At 36.4% G+C, this 12,146-nt stretch overlaps 1 protein-coding gene across 1 annotated transcript in view; it reads left to right on the plus strand.

The window, feature by feature from the left end:
• The window catches only part of kcnt2a (potassium channel, subfamily T, member 2a), a gene marked incomplete at its 5' end in the record, with an annotated part of 37,739 nt that overhangs the window by 9,339 nt on the left and 16,254 nt on the right, over positions 1-12,146 (plus strand). The window contains 13 exons of the mRNA XM_082172141.1: positions 614-794; positions 1,408-1,560; positions 3,236-3,372; positions 5,531-5,594; positions 5,766-5,874; positions 6,008-6,116; positions 6,606-6,755; positions 6,943-7,148; positions 8,600-8,810; positions 9,155-9,260; positions 9,954-10,138; positions 10,281-10,352; positions 11,059-11,193. Coding sequence (XP_082028267.1) covers positions 614-794; positions 1,408-1,560; positions 3,236-3,372; positions 5,531-5,594; positions 5,766-5,874; positions 6,008-6,116; positions 6,606-6,755; positions 6,943-7,148; positions 8,600-8,810; positions 9,155-9,260; positions 9,954-10,138; positions 10,281-10,352; positions 11,059-11,193 — 1,818 coding nt within the window. The remainder of the gene's footprint in view (positions 1-613; positions 795-1,407; positions 1,561-3,235; positions 3,373-5,530; positions 5,595-5,765; positions 5,875-6,007; positions 6,117-6,605; positions 6,756-6,942; positions 7,149-8,599; positions 8,811-9,154; positions 9,261-9,953; positions 10,139-10,280; positions 10,353-11,058; positions 11,194-12,146) is intronic.

Raw genomic sequence — 12,146 nt, forward strand, 5'->3', positions numbered from 1 at the left:
TACTTGTAGAGGCTGGATTATTATTGTGAATCAAATTATAAATTACAGAAATACAGTGTTTTGAATGTGGTTCAAGCTTTAAGAAGTCATCCAATGGCGATTCAGGGGGGCGATTCGGAAAGTGAGGGAATAGTTTTTGCACAAAATGCCTGACTTGAAAGAAACGAAATAAGTGGGAATTAGGCAAGTCAAATCTTTTGGAAAGGTTATTAAAGGACGAGAAAACTCCACACTCATAGAGATCATCAATGGTCCTTATGCCTTTATCAAACCATATTCGAAACGCCTGATCCATATTAGAGGGTGCAAAACTGTGGTTTTTAATTATCGGAGAGAGTGTAGAAGACCTATGCAACCCAGTCTGTTTTCTAAATTGAGTCCATATCTTAACTGAGTGAGATACTACTAAATTTGAACTAATGTTGGTAGGCAATGGTAGTTGAGAGCATATAACTGAGTGCAGAGAGAGGCGTGCTGAGGACTGTTAATAATTCATATATTAATACATATATTATTGTAGTATACAGTCCCCCATTTCCTGCAAACTTAACATGGACTCCTTTGTTTCGTTTACTTTTGTTGGATTTGTTTCAAAACTTTTCCACCTCTCCAGCATTTGTGGAGTTGAGCATTTGCAGCGTGCTGGAGGCAAACTCACAGTTTTTGACTCATTCTACTTCTGCATCGTGACCTTCTCTACAGTGGGGTTTGGAGATGTTGTTCCTGATATCTGGCCCTCCAAGTTGCTGGTGGTTATTATGATAATTGTCGCTTTAATGGTCCTGCCTATACAGGTAAGCTTGCCTTTGATACTATACTTTAAGATGATGCTTTATTAACAAAGTTCGGGAGGAACATTTTCAAATGGAATAGATTTTTGTTGCGAACTTGTATTTGTTATCATATTGTTTTAATTTATTACCGTTATCACAAACACACTGGTTTGTTGCTAAAAAAATAAAGTGGATACTGGTGATATTATAAAAGTGTGATATTATAAAAACTAGACAATTATTTAAAAAGTTACTATTTCCATACTTTAATAATTGCCATTTATCTTCTCATTGTACTAAAGCAAGTTGTTAAAATATTATAAAACTTTTTTTAAAAAGTACATTTTTAATCAAAATGTTATTAAATATTAAAAAAAAACAAAAACAAAAACTGTGTGCACATTTTCTTACTGTTAAAATCTAGTGCTCCTAATATTATAAAATAATAACAATGAATCTCACAAATTGGGATGAAATAGGGCAGTCCTCACAAAGGGCTTCACAATATTAATGCACTTAACAATCCCCAGATCCCATGAGGGACATATCAGAGCAATAATCTACAGGCAATTAGAGATAAATTAGAGATAATGCTATGCGTCATGGTGTTTTCTTTCTGGTGTGATGACACTAGATTGAGGATCTAGCCTACTTGTGGATGGAGCGGCAGAAATCAGGAGGAGATTACGCAGAAACCGAGAGACACGTGGTGCTGTGCGTCAGTTCGATCAAAATCGACCTGCTGATGGATTTCCTAAATGAATTTTATGCCCACCCCAGACTTCAGGTACAACAAAAACAAATGACAGAATTATAAAAGGTACGTTGAATTATCAAAGAAATGACAGTTCAAAGGTAACACTCAGTTCCAATGGATGGTCTTTTTGGCAGCTATTCAAATACTTAAAGGCCCCCTGAAATCAAAATGTACGTTTTTTAGCTTATAGTATAAATATGCTAGCCTTAAGGTTATGAATAAGCCGGTGTGTTCCAAAACAATAACACAATTTGCATTTAGGAGGTATAAGCATTCAAAACTTAGTCTCTCATTTCTGCTGAAATGGATCACGGATTTTTATGACATCGCTCTGCACTTCTCATCACATCTTCTGTCCAATCAAATGCTCTCTAGAATCTAAAGTGTTCCGCCCCCTATGCTATAAATTAATAAAAAGCTTTGCTGGCCAAAGCGACCGTTGACACGTCACGGAGCAAAATGGGTTGGAGATGTGTGTCTGTGTGTTCGTTTGCTCAAACGCTCAAGTTTTATTACGTTTTCTGTATGTTGGTTAAGAATGAAATGGCTAGAATTTTATTCACACCTCTTCTATTGAATCCAACGTATCATCAGCGCTCGGATTCGCTAGCATCATACAAAGCTGTGTGTTCCAAAGCACTTCAGTGAGCCTTTAATTGTTATTGTCATTTGTCACTGTTCTTACTAATATTATGGACCTGACATACACTAGGCTTTATATGCGTATATAGTGTCAGTTTGCTTCATTTATTAAATTCAGCAACAGTAGGGTGACCATATTCCAGGTCATGTCCGGCCGGGATTTCGAGATCGCCCAAAATATCCGCGATTCGGCTTTTGCTTTCTCGTCGCCATTCATTTTGTTTACATGTACACCTTTTGATTCAGTAGTACTGAATTACTTCCGATTGGTTAATCTGAATGTAGTGTTTACATGAACACTAAACAAGTGATCGGTTGATGTGCGTTCTAGCATTGCTAAGAAAATTCCTGTGTTTTCGTCTCGATCGGGATCCGTGTGAATCAGAATGCATGACCTGCAAAGCTGGCACGTACGTGTCAGTGTCAAATAACGTAATAATGTAAACATAATGAATGGTGACTGTAGAAAGCAAAAGCCGAATCCCGGGCATTTTGGGCGATCTCGAAATCCTGGCCAGATATGTCCTGGTTAAACAGGACATATGGTCACCCTAAGCAACAGTTCAAAGGATCATTTTATCACTTACATTATAACTTTATGATTTTGCTGGTATTGTAGTAATTGGACAGCTTACATTGAAGTTTAAATAATAAGAAAATTATACAATTTAGAGACTTGCGTTCACTTTATAAATTAAAGCATGTGTATGTTATTATGTTGAAATACATTCTCTTAACCCAGTTTATTGTTTATTGACTACTATTTGTATGCCATTAATGGGTTTATCTCCCCCAAAAGTGTAAACATTGAGCCCCCCCGGGCACCATCAAAATCTTTCCATTTTGAAACACGATCTGTCAGTCTCTTATTTTGCAGGAATACATGCCATTAACAAAACATCCAAACCTAGGACTGTCATATAAAATATACACAAATATCACTGCATGACTTGAACTACATATTTAACATGCATACCTTTGTCGTTCAGGGACTATAATAAAGTCATAGCCTATGCTTTGTATAGAGAGCTATAATAATAAATAATAATTTGATGTCTTCCAGGAGTACTATGTCATCATCCTTTGCCCAACAGAGCTGGATGCGTCAGTGAGACGGGTACTGCGGATCCCAATGTGGTCACATAGGGTCATATATCTGCAGGGCTCTGCTCTCAAAGATCAAGATTTGGTCAGAGCAAAGTGAGTTCAAAGAGATATATTTATATTTATCTGTTGCAATATCTTGGGCCTGTTTCACACATCCCACATCTACAAAAAATGCCATAATATATAAAAAAAAATCATGATTTCTGCCTTATCACACTGAGTATTTCTATTAAAAAGGGCCATAAATTATATCTTGAAAGATTTTGTTGAGTTAGCAAACTGCAAGCTTTTTCAAACCTGATTGTTGTGAAATCAAATTTTTACTGCGAATCACATATACATGGAACAGAATCCATATGCCACAGTTTTGCTATAAAGTGCCTAATTTTTTTTTATAAATTTGCTTAAGCAAATTTGTGTAAGATATTAAGACATAAATCGGTAACATTTTACAATAAGATTTCATTTGTTAACGAACTATCAATGAGCAATACTTCTAAAGCATGTAATAATCTCTGTTAATGTCAACATTACTTAATGTGCTGTAAACTAACATGAGATATGAACAATAGCATTTTTATTAGCTAATATGAACAAAGATGAATAAATGCTGTAAAACACATATTGCACGTTAGTTTGTTAGCTAATGAAATAACTCATGTTTAAGTCACCATGAAATTAAAATTGACCATTCTTATTTTTTTACAGCGTAATTTTTCACTTCACCTGTGAGTGGTCATCATGTTTTGTATACAATAATATAACAATAATACAAAACAATAATACGTCAATGTAACATATTGTATTACATCAGTGTATAAACTATATTATAAACAATGTTACACCATATTGTCCCAATTTATATGAACTACTATGCACTAACATTTAAATTAAACCCCTTACCCCTTAACCCACCCTTAAACCTTACTACCAAACCTGTCCCTAACCTTACCCGAATCCCACTTCAATACCAGCAAAAGTATTTGGCAGTACAACATGAACACAATTAGTACTTTGTACCTAAATTTTTTTTTAAATGTAAGTACATAGTAGTTGTAACAAAGTTGAGCGTGAGATCGCTTGGCCGAAACGAGCCAGTCACCGAGTCTGAACAGGTGCGAGAGTCGGCACCAACATCTGTCCCTGTAGAAGTTGGAGTGGAGCCCCGCCCATATGCCCACCACTGAGGAGTGGTTGCTGTGTCTAGTCTCCGCTTGTCTCCTTCGTCACCGCTGGTTCAGCCTAGCTGCCCAGCCCCCTGTCTCCTTCTTTCTGCCCAGCAGCCCAGCTCCTTTGTCTCTGCTGGTCCCATCCAGCCCTCTATCTCTGGCTTCGCCTGACTCCCCAGCTCCACCTCCGGGCATCCGGGCCTCCGGCTGCGCCTCAGCCTTCCACCCCTTTGGATCCACCGTGTTCCTCCTTCCCTCCAGCTCTTCCTTTGTCCTCACTCCCTCCGGCTCCACCAGGGTCTGCTGAGCCCCCAGCTCCACCTTTGTCCTGCAATGCTGCGGCTCCACTTTGGCATTCCAGATCAGCGGTGTTTCCCTGGATCTTCATCTCCTCAGCTTCACCTGGGTCTCCACATCTCCCGGCTCTACCTCAGTTAGTCAGGCTCCTGGCTCCACTCTCCATCGGTTCTGGCGTGGATCTTTGTCCAAATGGCTCTGCTCCCTGGCTCCTTTGTCTTTGTCTGTCGGCTTCACCTTGGTGTCACCCTCCTTCCACAGTTAGACTAGTTCTGGCATGAGAGGGGAGAGTACTGTAACGGTTATTTTCTGCTTGTGGACTCTTATGTTGTGTTTCCTTTGGTTCCTGTGTTTTCTTCCTGTTTTTAGTTCCTTGGTTTCTGATTATCATCTTTGTTACTATGGTTACTCATTGGTTAATTGATTATATTCACCTGTGTCTTGTTTGGTTCCTCCTTTAGCCTGTGTATTTAACTCAGTTAAGTCCTCAATTTCAGTTCTTTGTCCTGTATTGTCTGTGTTGTTTGCTTAGCTGTTACATTTGGAATACCTTGTTTGTTTAGTTTAGTTTGTGGAATAGAAATTTAAAAGTGCTGCAATTGGATCCAGCCCTCTCTCCTTCATCTTCCTAAGCCTGCATGTGGCAGTAGTTAAACAAAACACTTAAAATAAAGCTTAAATATAAATTAGAGAGGTTTACACTTAAAACAATAAAATAAAATAAAAACTGGTGTAAGAAAAAGAAACAACAACAAGAATTCAAGATGCATTCTCTTTCTATACAGGCTGGATAATGCTGAGGCTTGTTTCATTCTGACCTGTCGCTGTGAGGCTGATCGAAATGCAGCAGTATGTATTCTTGCGGTTCAAAAAGTGAAGAATTAATATTAAAAATGTTAAAGCTTTGTCTTTATCTGTGAAGAGATGGGACATATAGAATATTTTTTGCAGAGCTTTATTTATGTAATTATTACTATGAATATTCCACCTTTAATAATATTTTTTTTATTTTTTTTTTAGGATTACCAGACCATCCTGAGGGCTTGGGCAGTAAAGGACTTTGCTCCAAGCTGTCCTCTTTTTGTTCAGATTCTCAAACCAGAAAACAAATTTCATGTGAAATTTGCAGGTATTGTTAAATCTGTCTCAATTAATTTATTCCAGAACATTTCAATTCAAACAATGACTAAATGTAGAGAAATAGCCAGGATACTTTAATGCATAACTTTCCAACACAATTGTGCTGTGATGTTCCCTTTCAGATCATATTGTTTGTGAGGAAGAGTTTAAATATGCCATGCTGGCCCTGAACTGCATCTGTCCTGCCACGTCCAGCTTCATCACCCTGCTGGTGCACACCTCACAAGGCCTGTGGGTACACCAGCCTGATGTCATATCAAAAACCCTTAAAGTCAGCATGAAACAGAAGTTGCAATGTTCTTTCCTTCCATATTGTGAAGTATATCCGAGTTTAACAGAATTGTTTAGATTGTTGGATGGTTGTGGTTTGCTATGTTCTGTGATGTCATGTGAGTGACAGGTTGTCCCACCCTTGCACCAGTAAACACATCATCAGAGAAGAGATGAGCTGCATGAAAGTGGGGAACTTATTGTGATTAAAGATTCCGATGGCACATTAATATTTTAGAAATTAGAAGGTGCATCAAATCCTTTATAGTAATTACCGCAATATTCCATAAAAAACAACAACAACAAGAATAGTCAAATTCATTTTGATTTCATGGTGACTTTAAAGGGATAATTCATCCCAAAAATGTTTTTGTTATTTACTCATCCCCATGTTTTGGAACACAAAATCATAATTCTATATGATATGATGTTATGTATGTAACTCTGCAGAGAAGGTCAACACTCTCCTTCGGACTGGCACAGAATTTATGGAAAATGCTCAGGAAATGAAGTGTACAGCATTGTTCTGAAAGAAAGCGTCTTCTTTTCTGAGTATGAGGGAAAGAGCTTCTCTTATGCCTCCTTAAATGCATATAATAAGTGAGTATGTGGAATAAGCATACAGTATTTGAGAAATGCAATAAATGTCAGTACAGAGAAAATGACATTTGATTCCACAAAAATGGCAATTTCTCACCTCTCGACCTTCAATTCATTTCACTTCATTTCACATTTTTACTTTTTAATAAATAATAAATATTTGTGTAAATATCGCTCTCATTTCTAGGTATGGCATCTGTCTTATTGGAGTGTGCCCTGAGGATACTAAGAGTATCCTGCTGAACCCTGGTCCTCAGCACATCATGAAACCCTTGGACGTGTGCTTCTATATCAGTCTCACCAAAGAGGAGGAATCCTGCTTCAAGACCCAGGCAGCGTGTACAGACAGCCCCATGACTCAACCCCCAACCAACAGTGCCATTACTAGCATGGGTCAGACAAATGCATCTGATAATACTTCAAACAAAGATACTGTACATATCACAGCAGTGCCATACACTACTGTTTAAAGGTTTGGGGTCTGTACGATATTCTTTCATGCTCATCAAGATTGGATTTCTTTGGTCAAAAGTAGTGAAAATAGTAATATTGTCAAATATTATTATTTTAATGAATATTAATGAATATATTTTTAGGATTTTTTGATGATAGAAAGTTTAAAAAGAACAACATTTATTTGAAACAGTTTTTGTTTTTACTGTTCCTTTAATCAATTTAAAGGGATAGTTCACCCCAAAATGCTGTCATTAATTGCTCACCCTAATGCCGTTCCAAACTCGGAACAAAATTTTTTTTTTATGAAATCTGAGAGCTTTCATTCTCTCCATTGACAGCCTATGCAACTACTACTTTCAAGCCACAGAAAGGTAAATACATCATTAAAGTAATGCATGTGACCCAAGAGGTTTAACCTCAGTTTTATACTTTGTTTGAGCAAAAAAACCTCACAATTTACCACTTTATTGACTAAATATCTCCAACACGCTGTCACGAGAGCACCACGACGCATGCGTTTTGTGTTGACGCGAGAGCAGATGTTGTTGCGTGAACGCTCAGTGGAGATTAATATTTTGTCAGTAAAGTGGTAAATTATGTTTTTGGTTTGTTTTTTTGCAAACAAAGCACTCGCATCGTTTCATAAAATTGAGGTTAAACCACTTGGGTCACATTACTTTGATGTCTTCAGTACATTTCTGGGGCTTGAAAATGGTAGTTGCATAGCTGTTAATGGAGGTAAATGGATTTCATTAATTTGTGTTCCGAAGATGAATGAAAGTCTTACGGGTTTGGAACGACATGAGGGTGAGTAATTAATGACAGACTTTTTGGATGAACTAACCCTTTAATGCATTGTTACTGAATAAAAGAATCGTTTGAAACCAAAAGAATTTTGGCAACACTTTACAATAATGTTCCATATGTTAACATTAGTTAACATGAATTAACAATGAAAAATACTTTTAATGCATTTATTAGTTGATTAGTTGAGTTGATGTTAATTTGAACATTTACTGATACATCACTACAAACAAGTTGTATCAGTTAATATTATTTAATAGACCTGAGCTAAATTGAACTACTGTAACAATGAACAGTTGTATTTTTTATTAAATAACATTAACAAAGACTAATAAATAGTAATACTGTAACAATTGTTTTGCTCATACTTAGTTAATGCATTAACCCAATGGAACCTTATTGTAAAGTTACCAGAATTTGACCATACTCGCATACCGAACTTTACTATAACTTTTGAACAGATGCGTATGTACTGTGTGTTAAGTTTTAAAAAAGTTCACCATAAAATTACAGTTTTTCTATGAAAGATAATGTAATGTCATTCCCGATTTTTGCCTAAAGGTTTTTGTTTGTATTTCCTAAAGGTACCATGGCCATAGATGTGCAGGATATAAGCATTCCATCCAGTTTAGGTCCATCTCTTTCAACTGAAACAAATATATCTGAGACCAGAAGAGCAAACATGGTTCCTGTTCTAGAAGTGACTGATTCACCTTCATTTCAGACTGGCAATCAACTCAGCGATCAGTCAAAGAGTCCATGTCAGTACTCCAGTGGAGATGAATGTAGCGATTGGTAATTTGTTCTTTACCTGAGAGAGGAAATCCTCTGTTTACGAAAGTTGTTTTGGTAAGACTTTATTCTAAGGTGAGTGCATAACAGTAAGTTATGCATACTTACAAGTAACTAACCCTAAACTAAAGCCTTAACCCTTACCGTAACCCGATAGTAAGTGCATGTGGATCAATTAATATTACTTGAGTATTTTTTTGAGTAAGTACAATGTAACTACATCACCTTAAAATAAAGTGTAACCGTTGTTTTTAGTTTGATTAAATGTCATTAGAAACATTGAATAATATCAGGATATCTGCCATGGGAACTAGATTTCCTGAACTTAATTTTTTATTTATTTTTAGTTACATTAAGGGATATCCCCCAAATTTACCCTACATAGGAAGCTCTCTGATACTTTGCCATTTACGGAAAAAGAAAACGCCCAAATGTTGTATGCGGCTGGAAAAGGTAATAAATGTCTTTATTACATTTTGGTGGACAATAATATGAACAACAGTTTACATATATATGCTTTAACATATGTATGTGTTCCCTCAGGTATTTGAGTTTGAAGTGGATTTAACCTATCTTTAATAATTATGTTGCACAATAAATATCATTCATTCATTTTTGTTGAAAGAATTTAATACTTTTGTTCAGCAAGGATTCATTAAATTTATCAAAAGTTACAGTAAATACTTTTATAATGTTACAAAAGAATTCTATTTCAAATAAATGCTGTTCTTTTGAACTTTCTTTTCATCCAAAAATCAAGAAAAAAAACCTTACTTTTTTTGTTACAGCGAAAAAAATGATGATAATAATAAGAAATGTTTATTGAGCAGGAAAACATATTAGAATGATTTCTCAAAGATCATGTGACACTAACGACTAATGATGCTGAAAATTCAGCTTTACATCATAGGGATAAATTAAATTTTTTAATATATTCAAATAGAAAGCAATTATAAACAGTTATGTTTTTACTGTATTTTTTATTAAATAAATGCATCCTTGGTAGCATACGAGACTTTCTTCAATAACATAAAAAAAAATGTGATCGGTAGTGTATGTTTTATGAATATGCTTTAAGTATTCAGTGTATGCACCTAGGTATCACTGGTTTAATGTTGAATTGTAATTATCTTATTGTGATGTCAGTTTTTGTCTAAGGCCTGCAACCACAAAGACGATGATGATGTCAGAGCGTATGGTTTGAAGAATAAGCTCATCATTGTGTCCGCTGAGACAGCAGGAAATAGCCTGTACAACTTCATCCTCCCGTTACGAGCCTCATACAGACCACAGAATGAACTGTGGCCCATCGTGCTGCTCTTGGAAAAAGAGTAAAAATCCTTATTTTACACATCACTCTCTTTTACCTTGTTTATTGAGCTTTACTAACTCTTTAGTTGCCAATGTCTTTTAGTTATAATGTCTACAGGTGTCTGCAATATGTTGTTTCTGTGTGGACTGTCTGTCTTTTAGGCCAGATGCAGAACTTCTTGAGACGGTCTGTTGGTTCCCAATGATCTATTACTTGCTTGGGTCAATCGACAGGCAAGAGACATTATTATGAAATATGAAACATTATAATGTTTGTTTGTATCCTGCCCTCAAATGATACATTTATTTTGAGGACAGGAAGGAGATAAGGCCGCTGCTGTACATCGAGAGTCACCTTCTTGAGATAACATAAAAACAATGAATTAGCGCAAGACACAATTGATAATAGAGTGCTGTCTAAAAACCTGGAAACAAATTAATATTTTTGAACTAATGATTCCATCTTACTGAAGTCATGTTTTTTTTTTTTTTATGGGTTTTTGGTTAAATGCCTAAAGTAAGGTCTGTGGTGCACACAAACTCAAGATTTTACTTTTAGATTCTACGACACAGAATACGTAATACCCCCTTGTAATTTTAAAGCTTTTACTTAACTTGCTGTTAACAAATGGCTAAATATAACTACAGAGGTTGTTGGGCACAGTCATTATGCTCACCTGATATATGTGTCTACTTTCTAGTCTGCTTTTACAGCCTTGTTTTGTTTAAAAACTCACGCTGTTGCAAATTATCCTAACTCAAACTTTCCCACTTAGATTTGAAATAAAGAGTGGAAGAGTTGATGGAAGCTTTATTAGCTTAATACAAAACTCAAAAAAGTCTATGACAGCATGATTATTTGAAGTTGCATTAAACATTGCCAAATGTCTTACTAAAAAAATTGATCTGTCTGTCTGTGTGTGTGTGTATCTCCTTACAGCCTGGATGACCTGTTGCGTTGTGGTGTCTCATTTGCTGCCAATATGGTGGTTGTTGACAGGGAGAGCACCATGAGCGCTGAGGAAGACTATATGGCTGATGCAAAAATCATTGTTAATGTCCAGAACCTGTTCAGGTCAGAGATTGTTTGAGATTTTCTTTGATTTCTCAAGAGATGAATCACTTATGTGCATTTAAAATTAAAAAAACATCACACTATTGAATATCAGCAAGAATACAGCCAGTTTGTTGAACTAACCCTTGTGATAAAGAAGTCCAATTTAGCATACTTTTATAAAGAGCTCTTATTAAAATAATTTAAGTCCAAACTGAATGCAGTGTTTTCGGTGTGGAATTTGCAATATTGTTTGTATTATAGTTTAAATTTATATGAAATGCAATTAGTTGAACTTAAGAGCGCTTTTTGACCCACTTACATAAGTAAGACTTAAGTACATCTTTATGTCAGCTTCCATGAAAAATGTTGAGGTAATCGATCTAAATGCAGCAGTTATAGATTTAACAAAAAACTCAGAACACTCAAAAAAAAGGAAGGAACAGAACAACCAATTATAACGTGACAATAACAGACCATGAACTAAAAGATACACAGAGCTTAAATACACAAACTAATCAACAAAATAAATGACAGGTGTAACTGATAATCCTACAATGGAAACAAACTGAAACACAGGAAACTGATTTAAAACAAGTGCAAAACTTACCCAAACAGACATAAGACACAGATAAGCCTACATTCCCCTCCATCCAGAATGCGTGCCTATGCGTCTTTTAACAACAATAAAAAAGTCCAACAGAGGAAGGCGGGACGGGTCTTGGGTGGAGGACCCAGGTACAACGCATGAACACAGTAACCAGGACAGAGCAAACAACAGGAAAAGCCAGGGAGGAGACGACGGCGGTAGAAGCCAGGAGGAGTTGGCAGAAGGAGGAGCCAGGGAGGAATCCCCAGCTGGAATCCCATGATGAATGCCCATGGTGGAGTTGAGGGAGGGAGGAGCCATGGCTGAGACTAGCCAGACGGAACCAGGGGGACGACCGACTGAGGCAGAGTTGATGGTGGTGGAG

This window comes from Leuciscus leuciscus (assembly GCF_965113295.1).
Source record: "Leuciscus leuciscus genome assembly, chromosome: 6".
Classification (NCBI taxonomy): Eukaryota; Metazoa; Chordata; class Actinopteri; order Cypriniformes; family Leuciscidae; genus Leuciscus; species Leuciscus leuciscus.